Raw genomic sequence first — 24,063 nt, 5'->3', positions numbered from 1 at the left:
TAATGTGAAAGCACTACAAGAGGTCATGGTCAGTCATCATTTTTTCTGCTTGGCTGATGAAATTAAAGAGACCAATCGGGGAGACTTGCACATCAGAGCCGCTGTACCGGATTGAGTTTTAATTACCTGCGCGAGAACACGTGGTCGTGAACTCTCGAAATAGCTTAGCCAATCAAAGCGATGGTACAAGCGTTAGACGATTTTACTAGGCTCTGACCCTCCGGATTAGTGCTTTTGCACCAAAAAGCCAGTTAATTTGAATTGGTCTGTCACAGCAAATTTAAACTAGGCGCCGCCACATCTGCGCAGCCCAGCAGCTGGCCAAGAAATGCCTCAGCGATAAGACGGCATAGCCACTAGGCTGCGTTGCCTTTAAAGTGAGGAGAGATGATGAAACCAAGTAAAACTATGTAAGAATGGGTAAAACCCAGCTTGCACCATGACTGACGCAGTGGCTGGAAGGTACCTTGGCGGTGACAGCCTGCTCTCTCTTCCACATTATTTCTGACACTTACAGCTAAAAGACTGCTAACTGAACCCACGTAAATGCACAAGTACTGATAAGTCTTACTGTCAGCATGGTCCCAGCCAATACTCATGTAGAGCTAATGCATCGGACGGATGCTATAGGCCTCACATCAGTTAGTTATGCTGCACTATGATTAGCACAGAAAGCGACCGTCAAAATAACTTTACTCAAAGAAACTGTATGCCACAGGGTCAACCATCATCCTCTGATGTATGCGCAATGGCAGGCATGATGAAAAATGAATACCTCGTCTCCGCGATTATGTCAACTACTTAGTTTGGGTTTCACATTTATGAGTTTTGCATCATTTGTGCCAGCATATGGCAATGGCGGCTATCAGCCACAGATCAGCCAGCCAACCAATGACAGCTTCACAGCATTTCAGATGCTCAATGTCGGCATTGCACCTTTTCTGGGCTTCCATCTGCGTGGTTTCTTTCCACTGCTAAGAAAACGTGCACTCGTCAAGTGACATGCAGCACACTGTGCGGCGAAGCCTCCTTACACGCAATGCTAGCTGCTTGTGAGGGGCACTGCCGCTATACTGGCACACTGTGGAGGGCGTGGAGTAGCCGTTACCATATTTAAGTAGTCTGCTTTGATGCTCCTTACAAAGAGCATGCAACAAATCAGAGATGGAAATGTGAAAAACTATCACTGTCAGGTTGGCCTCATCTAAAAAGCAGGCGACTGTTGCTTCTGCATTGTGACACATAAATTTGTCGCAATGCATGTAGGTCCTTATCAGTTATTTCGTAGCCATTTGATAATTTGAACTTTTTTACCTTTCTTGTGAAGTTCGATTAACGAGCTTTTACTGCATTCAAATTCACTTTGCACCCTAAATTTAACAGTTCAAACAATATCGAATAGGCCAAATTCCAGCTCTGTTACTGTCCGCAACACCCACCATGAGATAGAGCTCCCCAATGGTCATGAGCCCAGCCTCCTGGGCCGTCCAGCCCTTGGTGCTGCGCTCGCGGGCACGGTCTTCCTCCTCCTTCCGCTTGGCTTGGGCCTCCATCAGCTCCTGCTGAGCCTTTTTCTCCTCCTCTTCCTCTTCCTGCCTTTTCCTGCGGGCCTCGTCCTCTTCCTCCTCGCCTCCCTGGCGGGCCTCCTCGGCGGCCTTGCCCAACAGCTGGCCCAGAGTGAGGCCCACCGCATCCACGCTGCCATCCGCGAGGATGTCCTCCACACTCTCAATGGTAGGCACAGAGGTTGCGCAGAGGGGGGGTGAGGAGGAAACGGGACACAGCTCAGAGGCAGTCACACAGCCTGCCTCTGAAACAGCAGGGCCCACTGTGGTTGCTGGCAGGTCTGGCTCAAGCATGCTTCGCAGAAGCGTCAGTGACTTGGCAGCCTCGTCTTCCGGGCTCTCCTCTGCCTGTACCGCAGGTGGCAGTGGGGAGGACGACACGCTGCCCTGAGACACTGTCTCGCCACCACTGCTGCTGCCGCCGCTGCCTGCACCAGTGGCAATTATGAAAAAAGCAGAAGCAGGCTACCCATGAGAAACTGCAAATAACATTAACAACTGTTATTAGGAAAGGAAGAGCACAGTAACTGTCTGTCTCACCGTCAAACAATCTATATAGCAGATGCAATGAAAGGAGAAAGAAAGATGTGCTATAGCAGAGGGCTCCACACCGATTTTGACTGCCTGGAACTATTTACAGTGCCCTGACATCACACTACCCATGGCCAGTTTTTATTTACCGCTGCCGCACTGTACAATATCACAGATTGTTCAAGGGTATCACAAAGCATGAATGGATTAACTAAGTGGTCTCTACAATAAGTGACTTAAGCCGTACAGTAACATTAGTTTTTCTTATCCACATAATCACATCACAACCGTACAGTGAAATCATACTGCAAAAAAGCTCAAAGATCTCAAAAAACTCCACCCAGTCAATCCAAACAGCAAAGAATTGGACCAGACAGCAAATGAACGTTCATATCCTGAAATGAGCAATTTTTTGTTGCTTTCACTATTATGAAATCAGCACCATGGCATAATTTTCATCCCTGCGATAGCTAGCTGCACTGCCACCAATGTAGTGCAGAGCTTTTCGCTATTCCAACTCACTGAGCCATTGCAAATACACTGACTTGAATTTTCAAACTCAAAAAGAAATTTTTAAGCACCGTGAAGAAAACGCAGTCGAAAACTTCCTTCTTGAATTCACACTTGACTTGCCATGCCGGGGTGGTGCAGTGGTAAGACGCCCGACTACTGTCTGGAATACCCGGGTTCGAACCCAACCTCAGCGGCTGCGTTTTGATGGAGGCGAAACGAAGAGGTGTCCATGTGCTGTGCGATGTCACCGCACGTTGAAGATCCCCAGGTGGTCGAAGTTACTCCGTAGCCCTCCACCGCGGCTCCTTTTTCTCTCTTTCCACTTTAACTCCCATCTTACTCCCTTCCCTTACGGCGCAGTTCAGGTGTCCCCAGACACAAGTGTGACAGATACTGTGCCTTTCCCTTCCTGTGAACCAATTAAAAAAAAAAATGCTGGAAGAAGTGCACAATTGCTTTCTGTACTTTTAAACTTTCGTCACCTAATTGCCCTGCTTGGATGTGTCATGAATTCACCATGCATGCACTGCAGCCCTGTAACTGCTCTACCAGGTGCTCTTACTTGGCTCGTTATGGGCATATCTTAGCGAAGAATGCTCAAAGAACAAGGGCATAGTGCATAGCCTATCCTTGAGCTAGTTTAAAAATGTGGACGAGGAGAGTTTGGCAGAAAATGCTTAAAGCGTCCACTGCCTTACAGATGATCAACAATGAAATAAAAACCACAGTTTGTTGAGGCCAACTGACACAGTGAGGACTACCAGCTGTTAAAAGGGACACTCTCTAAAAGGGGCTCTTGCTAAGCACATTTCTTTCGCAGAAATTAAAGTAGTTCTTTGCCCAAATAAACACATACCTCTGGCTGTGGGAATGGGAAAACATGGTGGAACAGTTTAAAGTGTAACCCTTTGGCACAGCAATGTTGTTTTCGCCACTGCAGACGGCGCACATGCAAACCCTGACATTTCAGGTGCGCGAGAACACCGAGACCGCCCTAGGAGGCAGCCAGCAACAATTTGCAGTTGCAATAATGGGCATGACATTAACTAAGATGCGTAGATTGTATTAAAAATAGAACTGAAAGAGTATATTTTGATTTAAGGAACCTTCAAAAAAGTAAGACTGATGATATAATTCGTGGAGACGCCAGTGCAATGCCGCTGTCAGCACAGAGGTCGTCTCAAATGCCTTTTCAAAGCATCTTGACAAGTAATGAAAACACAAGATCAAATGTACATGTGTGTAAATATTACATGAAATTTAATATTATATCAACATTTTATGAAGACCTTACCTTAACCCCCCTTTCCCCAATCTCAATTTTAAACCTCGGTGTCTTCAGTCTACTCAATGAGAATTGCACGATTAATAAATAAAATATGCAATATATCACAAAATGCACCCAATACTCCAAGAACATCCCATGCAAGGTTGGCCTTGTAAGCACTTATTCAGTCATTGCCTGAACAATGTGGCATGCCAAGAAAGTAAAAAGGAACACCTAGGGCCTCCCCTCTTTCTTTTCTTCTATATAGTACAACCCCGCTATAGTACCCAAATATAGTAAAGTGACATTGAAGTCCCAGATCATCTCCCATAGACAACTGTACATTTTTCCCCCTTTATAGTAAAGGCATGTTTGATAAAAATGTTTGATGTACATACTTTCCATGAAATGATATTGTCACAAGCGAGCTACCATCGCAACGCCATTTTTTTTTAAATAAAAATAAATAACAAATTTTTTTGTTTATTTATTTATTTTTTTTTTTTAGATTGCTTTACCATCATGCTCACCAGTTCTAAAGAAAAGCCAACTTTACATAGGCCTTGGAGCCGTGAGGGAAAAGAATGCGGCACATAGCAGAAAAAAAACAAAGTAAAGCTGACCATGAACGTGGAAAGAAGGTGGTGCGGTTCATTCAGAAAGCTTAAGACAGTAAAAGTGCTGTGAGAAATAGGGAAGGAAAGAAACGGCCAAACATTCACAGCCCGATGCAGTGAGTGCGACACACAAGGCACCAGTGGAGGCACGGCGTGTGCGGTTCTGCCGCACTTGACTGTCAAGAGAATCTCTCATCTATTGAATTGTAAATAACAGAAACGGCAGAAGATGATGCCGTGTTCATGCAAGGCTTTGGTTTTCACAAGAAATCAAACTGAGTTGTATTTGTAACCACGCTGAAGATGTACTTCCACAAGACGTAAGAAGAAACATAACTGAAGGAAAGGAAATTGCACTAGAAGGTGATGAGAGAGAAATGGAAGGCATTTTAGTGTTTTTTAGTGCGTAGCATTACTAGCCGCAATTACGGATTTCGCCAATGTCTGCCCAAAGCCGCACACCCTCTCTCCCTCTCCTCATAACTTGAAGTGGAGGAAGAAAAATTAGTGACGCACGCGTCGCATGGCACGGCATTGAGGAGCAGAATCCGGTCTCTCTCTTTCTCTCTCTGTCCGTCTCGCCGTGAACTTGAAGGGAAAGAGAAGGTGGCGATGCCCGCATTACACGACTTAACAGTGGGGGGTGGAGCAGCCACACAGATCCAACCAGTGAGAGAGTGGGGTGTGTCACAGTTGCGGACGTCGTGGCCTTCATCGGGCAATGCTGTACTAGCGCGTGTCACTCTGGACTGAGCAGTCGTGTGCCGCTCGCACATCTGCAACTTCGGCATCTCTCCCCTTGCATCAGTCACTCCTCAGCCGGCACGGACAGCACACGTGAAGCAGCTTGTGCTTACCTCCTCGCCTTAATTGACGCTCGCCTTCAAGCGCATTTCCCAGCTCTTGGATTACCTTTCTTCGTCCTGGAGACCTTCTTTCATGCTCGGAATGTGTTGATACAGAAACTCTGGAGCATCTGTTTTGCTCATCCCCTACATTCCCCTCAAATCTCTCTTTCTCTCCCCCTTTGATCCCATCCCAGACCTTTCAGGCTCAGAGCCGTACATTGCAAAGAAGGATGCAATACATCGTGCCTATTTTCGCTTATTTGTATTAAAAACCACTGAACATGGTGGAAGGAAAGCTGACGGCACGGCTGCGCCGCGCATTTGGCTCGCATCACAATGGATGAAGCCATGCCTTCTGGCATTGCGGCGCAGTTTTGCCGTGCTCGACGTGCTGAAGTACAAAGGTTACGAAGACCAGCGGGAACGCGACTCTACTGATTCTGATATTGCAGCTAAACGGAGCAAAACATAGAAGCACAAAAAATGAGCAAATGTGCCGAGCATGTTCATACAAAACAAAGCATAACAAAGTGTAAAATGCATGAAAAATACAGCAGGGATAAGCAGTGCTACTGCACCTACTTCACATTTGATTAATTATGTAAATCATCTGTAATCTTTTTTTTTCATAAAGCAACAAGACGTGTTTAGTAAGTAGCCATTTAATTACCAGGGAGCATCTTCAGGGCCATGCTATCAGCAACAAGTAAAGACCCTGAAATAAAAAAATTTTTGCAAGTCCGAGTGACTTTACTACAAAGGAATTCTACTGTACTTGGACCTTATTTTCATTCTATGTGTCTACAACAGATTACCAAATCGCTCAAAGCTCAAATCGTTCTCCAACATGGCTGCCTTGCAACAAGTAGCTCGACCAAATCCACTAACTTGTTTGCAGTGAGGACTCAACAGAGGGACCAGCCTCTGCTGACGAGTCCTGAGCATTGCTGTGGGTGTGAGCCAAGGAAGCAGCTGCTGGTGGAGGAGGGGCAGTGGCAGCTGCGGCGGCGGCGGCAGCAGCAGCAGCAGCAGCAGCCTTGACAGCCCGTGACTGCTTAGCTGGCTTGCCAGCTCGTGTTTTGAGCCCATCAGCCATGGCAGCCTTTTTGCGATGGCACTGGAAGGACACATCGAGGCTGGAGGCCATGGCCGAGATGCTCACGGGCGAGATGGGTGTGCTTGGCCAGACGCGCAGCTCCTGGGCCACCTCGGGCTCGACTGAAGCCAGAGCCTTGCAGTCCGCGCCAGCCAGGCTGGCTACCACCTGCTCCTTCTGCAAAGGCATGCGCACACACTACAACCTGCTGGCTCTAGCATGCCGCATTCACACTCAAGAGGAGCCCATTCAAAAGCATATCAAAGAATAAGAAACAGGACTTGCGTATCCACGGACTCTTTACTATCACAAGTTCGGAAAGTGGCTGGCCCCAGAGGCCATTTACCATAGATGGCAGCGCCATCTGAAAAAGGCCAATAGAAGCTACTGCTGCTGTTATCTTCTGAAAAGCATTTCTTATAAGTGTGAAATGCTTTTCGTTCCCATTGTCAGCGCGCCACCGGTGACACTGGTACCAAAACGAAGAGCACGGCACTGAACCAGAGGAAGACACAAAGGCAAACCGAGACATGAAGGTGAACCTAAGCAAACTTTCATGAGTCATACCCTTGTGGCTCCGTGCTGCGCATGTGCATCAACAAGTGCTACCCTAGGCCAATGGTGGACGAAGCCAGGACATGATGCAAAATTCCTGGCAGCACTTGACAAGCGAGGTGCCCTGTTGAGTTCCCACCATTACAGGGTGCATATACTGGACATAACTACCATATAAACCGATATACAGGTCAATATTTGTTTTTAAAAAGCAAGCTAAAGTCGCCCTCGTCTTATATAGTAGTCTTTAGCAATATCTGAGGCACAGTCTGGCAACATATGGTGTGCCTCCTCGCGAACCACCATCATTAGATAGCCAAAGCCATATCTAGAGTCGACATCCTGCAGTTGCTTGCATTTTTTTTTCAGCTCCTGAAGTATTCTTCCGGACTATATTAGTACAATCGAAACCGGATATATCGAACCCGGATAATTCAAATTCTAGTTTACTGAACTTGGAATATCCCCTAAAAAATCCCATGTCAAAGTACAGGATAGCTGAGTCGTATATCGAACTCAATTTCACCGGTCGTTCGATATATTGCACTCTGCACCATGCATTGGACGGTGCGCCTTCCCCAAAGATGATCGCATCACCTCCAGCCGCTTGCTGCGTAACGTTTCTACGCCACGCGCAGAAGGAATGAGAGGGCACAGTTCGGCGACGGCTGGTCTAGGGCAGCGCCACGCACTTTCCCCAAAGGCACGCGCATCTACAGCGATCTAACTCTACGGTGACCGTTTGCCATGTGCCAGCACATAACGTTTGCAAGCCATGCGCGTGAAGGAATGAAAGGAAACCAATGCAGCCGTGGTGTTTAGGAGAGGGGAAAAACGGGATAGAGAGAAGTGCAAGGGTGTGCCCATTCTTCTGCCGAGCTTTATCTCTCCTTCCTCTCTCTTTCCCGGTTTTCGTTCGCAGCAGCACGCACAACGCATACACAGACAAACCTACTCAGCCCGTGGCAGACGCTTTCTCCAGAATGTATTGTGAATGCTCTGCGCGCGGCGACTAATAAATTTTTGTTTCTTTTTTTCCTTTATTTTTTTTTTGTGTGTGTGTGTGAGAATTGCTCATCTTTGCCATCGGGCTGAATGTGCGGCGTAGCGTATGCTATGGCGGCTGCAAACGTTAAGCAGCAGCATTTTTTTTTTATTTTGCGAGAGTTTCTCTCCTTATTCGTCGTGCTGAACGTGCAGTGCAGCGCAAGCGGCATTTTCTTATTTTTTTTTGCGAGAGTCATCTATTCTTGCATTTATGAATCAACAAAAGCATGCTGTTAGCTGTGATCATGACACCGGCTTTCAGCATTGTTCGCTTCAAATGGCATTGGCAGCTATCACGCCTTCCAATGATTTTGTAGCAGTGGACTATGCCCGACCGAAGCGCGGGGTGATAAATCGAACCAGGCTTGTGCAATCAAGCCATCACGGGCACTCTGTCAAGTCCGCTCCCTGCCACCGCAGGATCTATCAAAAGTATAGTAAAAAAAATAAATGCCCAGTGACGTTATCGCCGAGCAGCATCTAGGCGCACTGCCAATAAATGAGCTGTGGATGTGACGGCCAAAACAGAGGAACGCGCCACTGAACGCTTTTTTTTTTTTTTTTTTTTTTTTCAAATTCTCGAGGCAAAAGTGGGCATTGGGTTCATTATGCGAGTGGGTTGATTATGCTAAATATACAGTATCATTTTTCACGATCGCAAGTGGCCTCTCTAGCCGATTTCTATATATCAAATTATCGATATATCGAACTATTTGTGATCCCCTTCGAGTTCGATACATCTGGGTTCGACTGTATATAACTCCTTTTTAGCAAAGAATAGCAGCTTACGGAGGGAGCTCACAGCGCATTTGAAGAAAAGGATGGTGTGTGCCAAAGCAAATGGGAGCATGGCCATCTGATCAGCGACAATTTGGCATATCAGAAAAGAGTAGCGATGGTGTAGACAAGATCAGGTGTCTGCGTGCAACCTATCAAGAAATGCTCCCCAAGCAACACGCTTCATGTAACTAGATGATGCACTAAGAGGTGGCGAGCGACGAGGAGTCATCTTTCGGCGACACTGCTGAATGTTCAGAGTGAGATTGTTGTTCTAGTGATGCAGTCACACATAAGATATTGTAAATATATGTGCTTCAACAATTTCTTTCCTGTTTTATATTTTCCCTTTTTCAATTTCAATGTAAGAGGGTCGACCTATACATGGTTAATATACATCACAGATCCCATGGCACCATCCACAGCCTACATCCAACAACAAGCTCCAATTTTTTCAACATATCAGCGCTCAATGAAGACATTAATTTTTAGTTATGCACATGAATTGAAATGAAGTTCCGTTTCAGTCAATAAGCATTCAAGCCTGTCTCGACTTTGTGCTAGGCAGATAATAGACCCATTTTATGCTTGCACCTATTCTCTATTATAGGAGAGGCAGCGTTTGGCTTCTTCCCCTTTTATTCCATCTCTCAAACTGTTGCATCTTTGAAATTTTTTAATGCGTCTATTCCACTGATATCGCTGCCAAGCAGCTATGCATTTAACAACAACCTCTAGGTTTTGAATCTCAAAACAGTCTATGCTATTAACCATGGGCATCGCAAAAATTTGTAAAGGCCTGAATTTTGACCCATACAAAGTTGCTTTTAAATTTACGGATGATCAGAAGGTCCACAGGTCTAAAAACTCAAGATATGCAACTCATAAGATCCAAGTGCTTCGATATGTGCTCTATCCTATTCGCTGTGCAGTGTATCATATTTACTGAGAACAGCATGCCTGAAATGCAAAGGAAATGAGAAAATATTTCAAAAATATCACCACATCACTGCTTGCCAGCATTTTTAAAGGCTTGGCAACCCAAAGGTGTAATCACCTGCCGTAATCGGAGAGGTTTCCACCGTGTCTGCAAGTGCTCAAGCACGTTAGAGAGTCGGCGTTGAAGGCTGGTTTTAGTGCGCACACGGGGGTTTTGGGCCAAGGACTGCACTTGAACCCAGGCGGAGTTGGTGCGGGGTCGGAACTCCACCCACAGGTCAACGGGAAGCTTGGGTGGCTCCTCATCCTTTACATCTGAAAACAGCTTTGAATTTAGCATCATGTTATCCCTAGCCACTACTGCAGTTGCTTACAAAGCATGCAAACATGCCACAGGCGCAGGCTAAGAAGGAAAAAAAAAAGACTCAAGGTCACCTACCGGCCATTATAAAAACAATCAGTCAGAAACTGCTGCTGCTGCTTTAGGATTCCTGCAACGCACTAAACCAAATGTGCTAATGCTTTTCTTACACATGCATACAACAAAATAATATTTTCCACGCAACGTGGAATAAAATAAATAAATACAAAATAAACTAAGAGCTAAGTGAGCACAATTCGTAGAGGCCTACTGCTGCTAAGGTGCACGAATGTGAAGGTGCCTCCTGAGTTTTTTTTAACATAAGAGTACCTCAAGTGCTCAAACAATCCCACAGCTCAGAAAAACAAATCCAGCTGAAAAAATGTTTTTCTCATTCAACTCGTCTTAGCAGCAGCTGGAGGAGTGTTTGACAGTTTTCCCCTGCAACTGCTACAAAGTGCTGAATCGCATAAAAAAAAATAATAATAAATAAAGGATCACTGCATTTAGATGACAGCATGGTAAGCGCTTCAATGAGTTCAGCGTTCAACATCCTGTCACAATGACAATTACAGGAAAAGAACTCCTTGGGTAAAGCACAAGTGAGAGAGGAACAAATTCAAGAGGCAAAATCAGTTTTGCATGCCCATACAAGGGCATGCAAAGAATGAAGGGTAAATTGCAATTGCCAAGTAGAACAGTCACCATGTTTCAGGCAAAAGGCTGCTTGCCAACGCTGCCTTTCATAGTTGGGTTTCAAGACTGCTTATTTGAGGTTTGTGAATACTAGAATAAGCAAATACGAATCGAGCGTTGTGTTCTAAAAACATTCGACTGAATAAATTGTGCTCAGGTGACTGAATATCTATGTGTTTTGCGAAAGGCCCAAAGACAGTGCAGGGCCGATGAGAAATCTGCCATCCCTCCCCTTCCCAAAGTTTTTTCAGAGCAGTCTTCGATTTTCTGATGATGCCGCATGCATTTCGATTTCACAGCCACCGAGCAGATGCAAATAAATTATCGGCGACATAGTCCTGACAGTACTATCGAGGTGCAATCAAACCATTTTGCAGATCTTTAAATAAAATTGTTACTACAGCACAACACTCATTATACAATTTCTTGGGGACCATTCGAAAAAGTCATATTATTGAAAATCTTGCCACGCAAGTTATGAATGCACCTGCTGCCCTTGTGGCCCAAATGATTTACGATTCTTTCCATATGCATTATGAAAATGCCCTTTTCAATCTGAGAGCTAATGCATTTAGTCACATATTTTGCACACATTTTTCTTCAAATTAAGGCTTCAAAATGGGGATGTGCAAATTACACTATTTCAAGAATGTATTCTAAAAGCTCTAGCAATGTCAAAACAAGGCACATGCGCTGTGGGCCTTCAGTCGTACAGAAGTGGTTCGGGGTCTGTGGAAGGCAGCGATGGTTCCTGGACTCACTTTTGCCAAAGCGGCGCTGTACCTGTCATCGGCTGCCCGAAAGTTTACTGAGCGGTGGCTATGTGAGGTGGGAAGACAGGCTCTCAGCAGCCATCGATTGACACCCAGTCAGGCGGTGCAGGGGGACATCAGGTAGTCCTCATTCGAGGCCCAAGAGACGGTAGCAAAGTTGGGTTTTGAAATCCGGTCCTGGTGCCTTGTTCAAGAGCACTGTGTGAATCAGGTGAAATGCTACCTCCTGTACTAGAGAGTACCTTCAAGATGGAAGAGAATACATGGACCAGCAGCCAAATCTAAAGTCCCCTTGCCGGGTTTGTGCAGCTGAGACGCAATGTGGAAGGTGAACCCCGAGAAAAAGCCAACGCTCTGCATGTAGAAGCATTTCTACAACTCCGCTGAAAGCTCACTGCTTTTCGAAGCTTGCTTAGGGGTGCTATGGACAAAGCTTCAAAGTGAAAAGTGCAGTGGACAGAATGCAGACAGAACAGACACTATGTGTGTGCTGAGCCAGCAAGCAGAAGCGACCACAGAATATGTTTTTCTGTTTTGTCCAGCGCTCCAACCACAGCATCAAGCCGGAGTGACCTTGGAACATTCACTTGGATTACTGCTTCAATGACTGCTCGATGGTGATTCGGCTACCGGAGATACAGCAATAATGGGTGAGACAGCCGGCATGGTTGGGGATGTAGACATAATTCAACAAAGCAACGACTTACGTTGTGGAGGGAAATCTCTGTGAAGGCTAAGAGACTGTAAGGACACCTACATATTTAGGCTAGGACACTTGCGGAAGTCTTTTTCATAAGGACCATTATTACAAATGGGAAGCCACAGATCCAAATGTCGATGCCAAAGCATGCCCCCGTCTAGCTCTGCCACCTCACTGTTTTTAATCGCATGACAGCATATCTGCAGCTCAAAGCAATAGATGCACAATGATACAAATGCAAACCTAGCAGTCGGTGAAAAATGGAGATAAAAAGCAATAATGAGCCCTCACTTGAAGCCCAAGTGACAAACCAATTCGGTTTGGCAGTTTCAGACTGCGACGAGCAAGCCTCAAGCCACTGCAAGTTCGCTGCCATATCTGCCTGACTGAGAAAGCGACTGTCAGCGATCTGGGTAAATGACATGCAGTTGGTCTTTACCAGCCCGTTGTGCTTTTGGCAGTGTGGGTTGGGCAACATCAATTTTATTTCTTTTTTTAATTGTCCATGCTAACCTCAGCCAGTCTTTACCAGCCCCAATATACAAACAAATTAATCAATGCCATGTGACAGAGTCCACTCGGAGTTCGCAGCTACATACAGCTACATAGCCTCGCCGATAATCCCACGCCAACCTTGCACACACCCATGTGCAAGCTGGTGGTCTAGCACATCAAGCGGAAATTATAAGAGTAAAAGCATTTTTTTTTTACAAAGCTGGGTAATAAACAAACCCAGGTAATAAATTTTGAGCCGTTACCACTCCACAGCAGCACGCAGCAATGTCGGTTTTAGGCATTCGCACCACACGGGAGGAAACAAAATTAATGTTATTGTTCTTCTGCGGTGTGAACGCACCCCAAGAATACGAATGATTTAGTGTGGTTAAGCTGAATGCGAATTAGATGGTTCCCATGCTTCGGTCCAAGGTCAAGCTGGCTTCAGACAAAGAGCTATAAAATCGGTGGGTGGTAAGTCTTGTGATGGTGGCGCACTACAAAATTTTGAAGATGCTTAATGCACCTTAAGAGGACAATGTAATAAGGTTGGTTGGTTTGTGGGGTTTAACGTCCCAAAGCGACTCAGGCTATAAGAGACAACGTAGTGGAGGACTCCGGAAATTTTGACCACCTGGGGTTCTTTAACGTGCACTGAAATCGCACAGCACATGGGCACCTTGCTTTTCGCCTCCATCGAAAAGCGGCCGCCGAGGCCGGGATTAGACTCCGCGTCCTTGGGAACAGTAGTCGAGCGCCCTGACCACTGCGCCATCCCGGCGGGGTAATGTAATAAGGATGTGTTCTGGATCCTATGCACACTGATGGAATTTCATGACGACAAGCAAAGCATTTTGTGAAAGACTGGAGTTAAACATGCAGGATGTTTGACTCAGGCAGAATGGTATAATGAAGTGGGCAGTGAACCTGATGTATTCACACCTCTATGGGCCTGAAACCCAATCACAGTCATAAGTGTTTTAATTTAGTTTATTTTAGCCTCAACTACCGCCTCCCAAGTACGGCAAGAATTGGACAAACACTGGCAGAGTTGGCAAATGTGCATTCTAAACATCTGCAAATTACTACCTGCAAAGACCAGACAAACAAAGATTGGTAAAATAGGTAGATGCAGGATTTAGTGCTCGAGCACTAAAAGCAACTGCCCCTGTCCAGTGCTCATAACCTCAGCGTTGCTGCCTGCCCCCCACAAGCTTAACCTAGACAATTCAAAACACTTCCACAGGCTGCAGAAACTGCAAAAGCCCTGACCCCCTTGTGGAGAATGCCAGTAGAGCAATTAAAAGTGGTTCTCTTCTGTTAGACTGCCGTTAAATTTGTTCAAAGTGTTGGACCCCTTGCAGTATGAACAGTCAAATCATTTCCTAGCATTTTGGTCGAAGTGCTGCGAAGAGCGCGATTGACAATAAAGAAATCAAGAAACAATTTGGAGCCTGCCTCAAGGCACGATGGTGAAAAAAAAAAAGAAGAAAAACAAAGCAAACCAGATAATTACGCCCTTAAAATTGTTTCGTCAGCAACTGCAAGGTTTCTAATACAAGACAGAACCATGTTTCACCTTCCACATTGTTGAGTTTCTTCAGAGCTCTGCAGACTGGCGTCTTGATGCGAACTCGTTTTCCCCGAATTTTCACCATGGTCGAACTGCATGATAAAACATTTACTCGCCCTGTACTCTCTGTAACACAATGAAGCGCTTCATATTGCGTTACACATTAATGACATCCGACACTTCTCATAAAAGGGCGCCTATGATACACCAGAGTAAAAAAGTAGATCAGAATAACATCTGCGCTATGAAACTGGCAGTGCTTAATATTTCAGATGTGCACTCAACAAGACATCTCACATTCAACCTTTTACTTGCCAGAATTGGAACCTGATTTCACATCAAAATACACACTTCTTAATACCTTTTGTTTTTGAACACTGTACGACGATTTTGAAATGCACACTGCAACTACAAAATATTTACTATTGGCTTAATGAAAGAATTCAATGATTAGAGGTAAACCAACATTTTTTGGGCCTTGAAAAAGCTGAATTTTGTGAAGACCCTTCTAAGGAGAAAAATACCAAAAGGAACAAAGCTGAAGAAAAGTAAAGACAAATAATTGGTGATCTTGGGGGAGGAAAATAAAGAACTAAAGCCAGTGTGTTTTCCACTGACAGTATGCTTTATGTCAACATTTCTTTTTTGGAACAGGAGTAGCAAAATTCAAAGACAGGCGATAATCTTATATTACAGTATCTCACGTCACACCTGACGGCATAAAGTGACGGCATAAAGTCAAGTCTATGGGCAACAATTTGCAGCGTTATCAGTCAGCACGCTCGTGGGCAGCATTCCAAGCCTCTGCTATGTATGTTGGATCCTCCGCATGTCTTCAGGCTCTCATCTTCCAGCTACGTGTGGCATCCAAGCGGTCACGGCGCATATAGCCACACAGACCCGTAGGAACACACACCTCCCGAGATGACACGAATGACTACGAGGAGAGCAGGTGCGCTTGCTGAGTGCAATCGTGCACCCCACCACTCCCTTTTGCCCACCACTTCTCCCGCAAGCACTCCACCTGAAGACAAAGACCACGTGAAAGACGTGCAAGAGAGTGGTCGCAAGGTCACGAGAAACAAAGCCACATCATCTTGAGATGTACATATCTCAGCTGTCTTGCAGAAGCCTTTGCTCAATAACTCCTCTACTGCAGGCCATGGCTTCTGAAGTGCTGAATGCAAACAACTAAGACAACATTCAAGCATGGTGCTTTTATTTGTGTAGTTCACCCTCTAATGCTGCAAAGGCACTGCAGGCAGCTTTAAGTTTGCCTTCAGATGTCAAGAACACTAAATCCACAGAGCACATACCATGAAAGCTAAATCAGATGACATTAGCAATGTGTATGTGAGAAATGGCAATGAAGAAAGCATTATATATGCGTAGTAATTGTAAATGAGGCTGAAATTTTTTTTACTGTTATTTTACAAAGCATGTGGATTAGATATCAAAAATGTTTTTTAAACAGTTTCATAGCGCAGTGTTGAAAGGGTTAAAGAAAGCTCATTTTCAGGCACGACCGCTAAAGTTTGCACAATAATTACAGGCTAAAGAAAGAGTACCCACTGCAGCACATCAGCACTAAGAGGCTCTCTGCTGCATAGGCTACGTATCAAAGCATGCCACATCAAGATGGGTTAAGTGCAATACCGAAACACAGTGAGACTTCATTAACACATTAACACATGTTAACATTCTAGCCATATCTGCAAAAACCACTCAAAATTCGGTAAGCCAATGATTTACATACCCAGTCAAGACGAGCTCAGTTAGAAGCTGTCCACTTTTTTCATTGATGCCTGCAGGAAAGCCACAAACATGTAAACTGCCTCAAAGGAACAGGAATATAGTCTCATACTGCATCCACGCTGAGTGATATGAGAAAGCAATCTATATGCTGACAGCTGGAATTACATTAAACCATACACAAAGTACTTACAAGAATTCCTTCTGCCTGCTTGCTAAACAAGTTCAATACACTTCGGAAGCTTTTTGTTTTCAGAATTACTGGCGATCTCATGCCTAATGCTGTTGAAATAAATAAAAAAAATTACTTAATCACTACAGTACACGTGGAAACTTGCTTTGGTACAAAAGCACAAAAATGAAGTGAACATTCTAAAAAAGCAAAACATTTCCTTTCATCCCCAACCTAGGCTGATTCAACATATAGTATAAGTAAAAAGCAGGCCACTTTAACAAAAAAAAAAAAATACAATCATCTTAGCTCTGATACTGATACATACAGGCCCCATACTTCTTCCGCAGCTCAGCATAGTTGATGAGCCCATAAAGTTCTTGTGCATGCTTCTTCACATCTGGTAGAAAAGAGACATAGAGAGAGCCAAACATTTAGAAAGCTCACTCAAACCTAGCGAATATCCATGATTTCAAAATTTAGCATCATATTTAGTGTAGATCATCAGGAAAACCTTATGAGAACCATAAAGAATGAGAAGGACACTGTTAGGCTCTCCACCCCCCCATCCCATACATGTTCCTTCCTCTTTTTCTGCATTCCAAACTGGAAAAAAAAAAAAAAAGAAAAAAAAAAGCCAATACAATTCTTCAGTAAATCTAATTACTATCTTGATCTCGGCCTTCATCTCTACAGTAGAATTTTGAAATGTGAGTTTGTTGAAAATATTTTAACAACACTGTAAGGCATATAAGAAAAAAAGCCTGCCATATTTTGCTCTTTTTCCAAGGTTATAAGCCTGAGAGCTTTCATGCTACTTAAGTATGGTGGGAATAATGATCACTTGCATAATCTAATATGTATAAACAAGCAGAAAACCAATAACAATTTCCATAGCTGCTTCAACAGTCAAGCCACAATGTTATTTTGCATAACCAAACAAACACGAGGAAATGAGACAGCCAACAGTCACTGATATTGAGGAAAGCAGTTGGAGGCTGTGGATTTGGATCCCACTCTACATGATTATAAATAATAATAATTACATTATTATTCCCCACAGATCAATGCATAAAAAAAAGAAATCCCACATGCTTTCCTCGGTGTTGGTAACTGTTGGCTCCCTTCATTCATGTCTAATAAGAGCCTCTCGTTTCCCTGTATTTGTTTCGTGATAAGCTAATGAGGGCCTTGATTCTGGCAGCCTTGATGAATTAGGTAGCCAATACGGTTACTGCACAGCTCCAACCCACACCGTTAGGATCACGTTCCCAGTGAGACTAGTGGTAATACAGAACTTACTAGATCCACCACTATGGAGGCGGCAATGGTGAAGACTTTCAAGGATAAATTACACGCAACATAAACGATTATAAAAAAAGAACACTGAACAGCCGTCAGCCGTAGCTTAATTGGTAAAGCACCAGGCATAAAATCTGGAGGTTGTGGGTTCACATCATACAGAAGGCACGAGGCTGTTTTTTCTTCTAGATTCCAATAATCGTCAATTATTTCACATCAATCAAAACCGAAAAAAGGAAATCCTTTCTTCTTCCATTGGTGCTGATGGCTGACTTCCTTTGTAAATGTCAGTTTGAGTTTTATAAGTGCTAGATAATTTGCTGCTTAATCGCAATAAAAAAATAATTGATCACACATTGTCTATCCATACACAAACAAAACACACAACAACTTGCACAGCCATATAAAGAGCTATTGTGCATTTTCGAAAATGAAGGCATCAGCAGCATTATACTGCTTCAGGTATTAAATGTGACAGGTTTCTTCCTAATCAAGCACAGTCTAAATAATGACCACACCACCAGCACATTCTTACACTCACAAAGAAACAAAAGCCCATGAAAATCTGTAGAGCTGTATTGACAACTGCTGCATATTTAAAAAGTAATCCATCAGTGGCATAAAATAGTTTTTGGTGCTTTCGTGGCATCAGTATCTCAAGTCGACCCACCTTCACGGCCCTCGCCAATGTCCATGAACTTGGCTATCTTATGCCAAGTTCTGTAGTAGAAGTGCCGAACCTGGTCCTTGTTCTTGATGCAGTGAGCGGGAACACCTTTCTTTTTGCTGCGCTGAGCAATGTATGACTGAATGCTCTCAAAATCTTTTCCAAACTGTGAGAGAAATATAAAAAAAGAAAGCTTAAGGTCTTTGAACCTCAGAACCAACTACCTATATCTGGCAGGTACTAGCACACAGTGTACATGCTTACCTCACACACAGCTTCGAAAAATGCATTTTTGTCCTCGATGCTCCACAGCTCCCAAGGGCGACGGGTTTTTCCGCCATCAGCACCGCCCTGCTTTGACACTGGAAAGAGAGCATGTCACACCGTCAGACACATGAGGGAGTCTGTCCCACTAGAGAATTACCAGTTTTCAAAGAGAAACAGAATGTTTAGAAGCCTACAAATTCACAAATAAATTTTCTCCTATGAGCAAGCTGGAGTAGAAAGTAATGTGGTCATAGTGACAATAGTGTAAAATGCTTTCTCTTTAACTTGTCAATTTTTACGCACAACAATAAAATGTCACTTGCTGTGACCACATCTCTGTACAGTCGACAAAGAGGCATTCATTGTTTCACAAATGTGGAGTTGCCTGTGAGAGGCAAGCTCCAATACCAAAGCAGCACAATAACACTTGAATAAAGCATTCTTGGCTTCCATCCACCCAGAATGTTTTGACACTTTTTGCCAATATTGTTGCCTCACTAAGTGTATCATTAGCTCCTCTGTTCACCCTCTACCAGATTTATGCAATCTCTGTACAGATTTTTCAGCTTTACATACAAGATCATCTACTCTTACTCCAAACAAGCATGCTAAGAGTGCCCTTGCCTCCAATCCGACTGTGCATTTGCTTTGATGTGCACCTGCCTTGGATGCAATGGCGCTTTGAAGAAACCAAGCTTGTTCACACTTCAAACATTTTTCTTAACTTTTTTTATTATTATTTGTCCATTTAAATGTATTTAGGTTTGGTTTATGAGGTTTAATGTCCCAAAGTGACTCGGGTTATGAGAAACTGTAGGGAAGGGCTCCGGAAATTTCGACCACCCGCGGTTATTAATGTGCACTGACACACAGCACACTGGCACCTTGCTTTTCGCCTCCATTGAGAAGTGGCTGCCGCGGCCAGAATTCAATCCCGTATCCTTGAGTACAGCAGTCGAGCGCCCAAACCACTGCACCATGGTGGCGGGGAATTGATTTGTTTAGTACCCTCAATGCTCTCCAGCATCCTTACGCTAGACAAGGACAATCATGGGCGTGTTTGTGTGAAGCCGGGATAATGCAGTGGTTAGTGCACTTGGCTTGGACAAAGAAGGATGGTGATTACATTCCCGGTGTAGACATGTGTGTTCTTTTTTTTATTAAGTATCTTTCTATGTCCTTACCAAGACAAGGAGAATTATGCACGTTTGTAGGAATTCAGCATAGAGGTGTGGTTGGAGGTCTCAGCGGGGAAATGTAAGAATTTTGGTTTCTCACATGAATGTTTGTGTGTTTGTTTCTTTTGTGTTTGTGTGTGCTTCTTAAGTTTTGTATTGTTACCTGCTCTGCTGCCTTCTTCCAAGAGATGTCTTTTTTTTTTAAATGTCAGTTCATGCAGACATGCTCTGGTGGCAAGCCCTATCCACAAATCCTGGTGATGCCACTCATGAGACAAGAAATGCGCTTGCAATAAGAAGTTTGGAGGGCATCAAAGGATGCGCGGCCATAGCTTGTGCCACAACTCAACACCTTCCAGAAGCAAAACTATAGCCTTCGTGCCTTTAGCAGCCACTGAACTCGCTACAGCCCCTGAATGCATCCTTTGATCTCCGTCAGTGTGCGAGGGAGATCAAGGTAATAGAGACCTTTGCAGTACAGTATTTGCCTTGCAGCATTCATACCGCACTACACTATATGTGCGGTATCTGAAAGTAGCATATGGAATATTGTATTATACTCCTTTACCTTTTAACCTAAACTGTCCTTTCTCCCTGTCGCTCACCTCTTTGATTTCTCCTACCTGTCTCCTTGCTATCCCTTTATTTCCGCCACCCCAGTTCAGGTGCTTCAGTTCATTTCGATAGCAGATACCGAGGCAGGCAAAAATATTTTCCTTCCTTTATTACTATTTTTACTTTATTAACCACTTACTACTACTACTGGACACTGTACTGGAGTGCTCTAGGCTAATTTTGATAGCCTGTGGTTTTCAGACATGCAGCGACATTGCACAACACATAGAAATGTTTTTGATCTAACCTCTATCAAGATTTCATACCCCCAGTACACACACCACCATCAAAAGGTTTTGGCATGCAATATTAGAAAGAAAAAAATTAAGTTTATAACTGACTTTATGAGAAGTTTGAAATAGATATGTGCACATTAACACTGACTGTGCTAATTACGAATAGCTCATACGATTCTCCCTAAATGCAAAGAAAATAAAACTCTTCAGCTGAATCACACTTCATTAACTTGCGTCAGCAGGTGCAAACGATGGCCAGAACTTGTTTTGATGCAAATTGAAAGAAAAGTAGATGCAAGCTATGATATTGGCCAAAAAGAAATAACATGACAAGTAGTTGTGATTGCAAGCTTAGCATAAATGACTGTCTCTTACCATTAGAAAATCAAAATTGTACAAATTAAATTTCGCATGGATTCACAGCAGCCAGTGCCACACACCAGAAAACATCGTTTATTATTCTCTCGTTGGATGTTTTAAACTGCTAGATCATCAGTTCTTTAGATAACATACATGCAGTGAAAACATAACACCACCATTGCCGTCATTGCAGACGCAACAATATAAACTTTCGCAGCCTTTTTCTTGACATTTTGCTTCGATATTACACACGTGCACCTTCAAAGCAACAAGGTAAAAAGTAGTAGAAAGCAAGGGTACAAATCAGCTTTATCAGAATTTACGACTTCACGGGCAGCGTCGATGTGAAAAATTACCGAAGAGGAATTTTGGGTCTCCTGCTAACAGCGCATTAGCAATACTGGTGAGGGAAGAAATGGTAACGAAGAAAGGAAAGACGCGGAAAGCGCCGAGTTCATAGACAGCGAGCTGGAAGCTCGACACAGAGCGATGAAAAAGAGAAATTGTGTACTAAACTATCCTAAAAATAGGAGCAAACAAGAGAGCACGCAATGACTGCGATGCACATGTCCTTTCCCACATGTAAAGTGGCACGCGCACGGGGCCGTGTTTGTGGTGTATACACTAATAAAGCCCTGCGCATGAACTGTCGGCAACGCGAAACGTTGCTGCTTCACTGTTTTGTAACCGCAAACACAGTATGTATGCCCACTTACCGAAACAATGCTATCAAAAACACAGGAGACAACGATGCCTGCACGTCAGCGAGCTATCCTGAATCAGAGTGAACTCGATGAATGCATATATTCGTCTCGTCGACACAGCAGCGTCGCACACTCGTCGCCTCAGCGACAGTTAACACTGTTTGCGACATCAGCTGGCGCTTGATGAAAGACACTCGCAAAGCAGGGCACCGAGGAAAGGCACTGACCGGCGGATTTCTTGTTGGCAGCCGCGCTGCTGGAGGAAGCCGGGTTGGCAGGCGCACTGGGCGGCGGGCTGGCGTCTTTGCGCGGCCGCTTGGTAACACGCAGGCTCGATCGTTGCACTTGCACGGCACCTTTGGCTTCCTGTTTTTCGTGGACACCATCCTCTGCAGCTGCAGTACCCGGCCCGCTGCTGGGCGAACCAAGGCGCGGAGCGTTTTGGGAACGCGTTCGAGTGAGCTGCTGAGTGGGCTGAACTTCGCGGTTGGAAACTGAGGCTTCTTTCCCAGCTTGCGATGATCTGCGAAGACGCACACATAAAGCGGTAATAAAACGTCGCAATACGCGTATGATCAACCACCGTGCAGTGTGAATTATCGTGCAGCTACTGCAATTAAAACGAAGAAAAATACTGTCGGAAGTAAGATGGCTACCAACGCGAAAGGTTTTTAAACCATCAGGGCCCCTCCGAGTTGAAGAGGGCATTCGTTTTTATTTCAACAGCGATTGGGCGCGCTTAGGTTTGAACCTGGCACGCTCCTGCGCGGTCGGCATGGGCGAGACACTGCGTGACATTTCCGTGCGCGAATCTGCACAACAGTAACGAAGAGAAAACACTGGAAAAATAAGCTAGAAAATATGGCGACGACGTGAAAAACCCGAAGTAGGCTTAGCTAGACGATTGACGCTTACATGTCTTCGGGACGTTTTTCTTCCTGTATACAGCATGATCCTGGTTTTTTGCGCTTTACCATCGGACCGGTAACTTGGTCTATAATCCCAACATCTTGGATGCAATCGTATCAGGCCGCCGATGCACTTATCCACACACAAATGTCAAAGGCGTGTTTGGCTCGCCGTCGCTTGTTGCTACACGTAAGAGGGTTTCTGGGAGCCGAGCAAGTCAAGTTTCTGATATACGGTCATCAGCAGCAACATCTTTTCATCTATTTTATGCTTCAAACACGCTCCTTGCTCTCAGGAATGGCACCACTGATAGTTAAGTGGCTGATTTGCAGTTTTAAATGGAAAAATTTTTCCCGCTTGCAGCAAAAGTTTCGCGCGAAGCGCATATTCGTCTCGTCAAATGGAACGTGCCGTTGACGACAGCAAATTTAGATTACATTTTATTTATTTCTGCTAGATTGTCGATAAGCAACGATGGAAAACTAGAGTTTTTACTAAAGCCTCCTCTGAAGACTCAGCTAGCAAGCGATATGAATTATAATCTGCATTGATTGACCGCTCCTGATCGCATGTCTTTTCTGCGAGCGCGCTCAAAACTTTCTCTCCATAGAAGGAACTAAATTCAGCAAAATTGATCAAAAGCAACATAGTGCAATAATTATTTCGGTCAATTCTTTAGTCTCATTCATTCGTTCCAGCCGGTATAAGCGAATAAAATCAAAATGCTGTCGAATATGTTATTTGCAAAATATAGAATAAATATTGCGCGTTTGTTAGCATACCTGCAAATTTAAGGTACGTGTTTGTGCTAGAAGTTTTCTATACATGCTGCGTTCTCTTTTCTCTTATGTCGATTAATCTACAATTCGTGCGTTTACTCAGACAAGTTGATTTTAATTGTACTGAAACACAAAAGGTTGCACGATCATGAAAGCTGGCTTCCGAGGGTTGCTTTTCTAATTAACGTTCAGTATAAAACACTACAATTACCATGGCAAAAGCTTGCCGACTCATGTCCCAATATTCTGCGCCTGCCATGCTAAACAACACTTAAATTTATACTATTCCGTTCTTGGAGGTAATTAGTGACTGATCGAAAAATTAAGTCAAGATATAACCCGGCGTAAATATGGGGCAAAATTAAGGAGCCTATATACTGGACAAAGTTTGTAAAATATGTAGCAGTACTGAGGTAAACTGCAATCAAGTTCAATTTCAGTTCTCTCCGGCGCAACACTTTTTCAAACATTTGCGCAAACTACGTGCGCCCGCGAGCAGCCGACGCCACTTAGCGCGTTGTGTTCAAACCAGAACAACAGGACTCCGCCAGAACTAACGCCATTGGTCGGTCAAACGATTTGCACTTTTCATTTTGTACTTTCTAAATAAATGTTGTAATGTGAGTAACAAGTTGCTAAGAATTTAGATGCCTCCCCGTTTTACTTAAACCTAATGTTATGAAGCAGATTTAGAGGTTTTATTTATTTTTAAGCATTATAAACTGCATTGCATAAAAACAGTTTGCGACAGTTATGGCTGGTTATGGCG

The 24,063-nt window shown here is 44.1% G+C and overlaps 1 protein-coding gene across 1 annotated transcript in view; it reads right to left on the bottom strand.

The window, feature by feature from the left end:
- crm (cramped chromatin regulator) overlaps positions 1 to 22,855 on the bottom strand; it is a 57,361-nt gene extending 34,506 nt beyond the window's left edge. Inside the window, exons 1-10 of the mRNA XM_084600741.1 lie at positions 22,522 to 22,855; positions 21,834 to 22,129; positions 18,511 to 18,608; positions 18,250 to 18,412; positions 16,606 to 16,677; positions 16,110 to 16,158; positions 14,360 to 14,445; positions 9,874 to 10,070; positions 6,230 to 6,614; positions 1,440 to 1,993 (exon numbers count right to left, since the gene is read on the bottom strand). Coding sequence (XP_084456867.1) covers positions 1,440 to 1,993; positions 6,230 to 6,614; positions 9,874 to 10,070; positions 14,360 to 14,445; positions 16,110 to 16,158; positions 16,606 to 16,677; positions 18,250 to 18,412; positions 18,511 to 18,608; positions 21,834 to 22,129; positions 22,522 to 22,583 — 1,962 coding nt within the window. The 5' untranslated portion in view covers positions 22,584 to 22,855. The remainder of the gene's footprint in view (positions 1 to 1,439; positions 1,994 to 6,229; positions 6,615 to 9,873; positions 10,071 to 14,359; positions 14,446 to 16,109; positions 16,159 to 16,605; positions 16,678 to 18,249; positions 18,413 to 18,510; positions 18,609 to 21,833; positions 22,130 to 22,521) is intronic.
- Between the last annotated feature and the right edge of the window lie 1,208 nt (positions 22,856 to 24,063).

The sequence above is a fragment of the Amblyomma maculatum genome, chromosome 4 (assembly GCF_055883805.1).
Source record: "Amblyomma maculatum isolate TAMU_Amacu chromosome 4, ASM5588380v1, whole genome shotgun sequence".
In the NCBI taxonomy this organism is placed as follows: domain Eukaryota; kingdom Metazoa; phylum Arthropoda; class Arachnida; order Ixodida; family Ixodidae; genus Amblyomma; species Amblyomma maculatum.
This window is presented reverse-complemented; position numbering and strand designations above follow the sequence as displayed.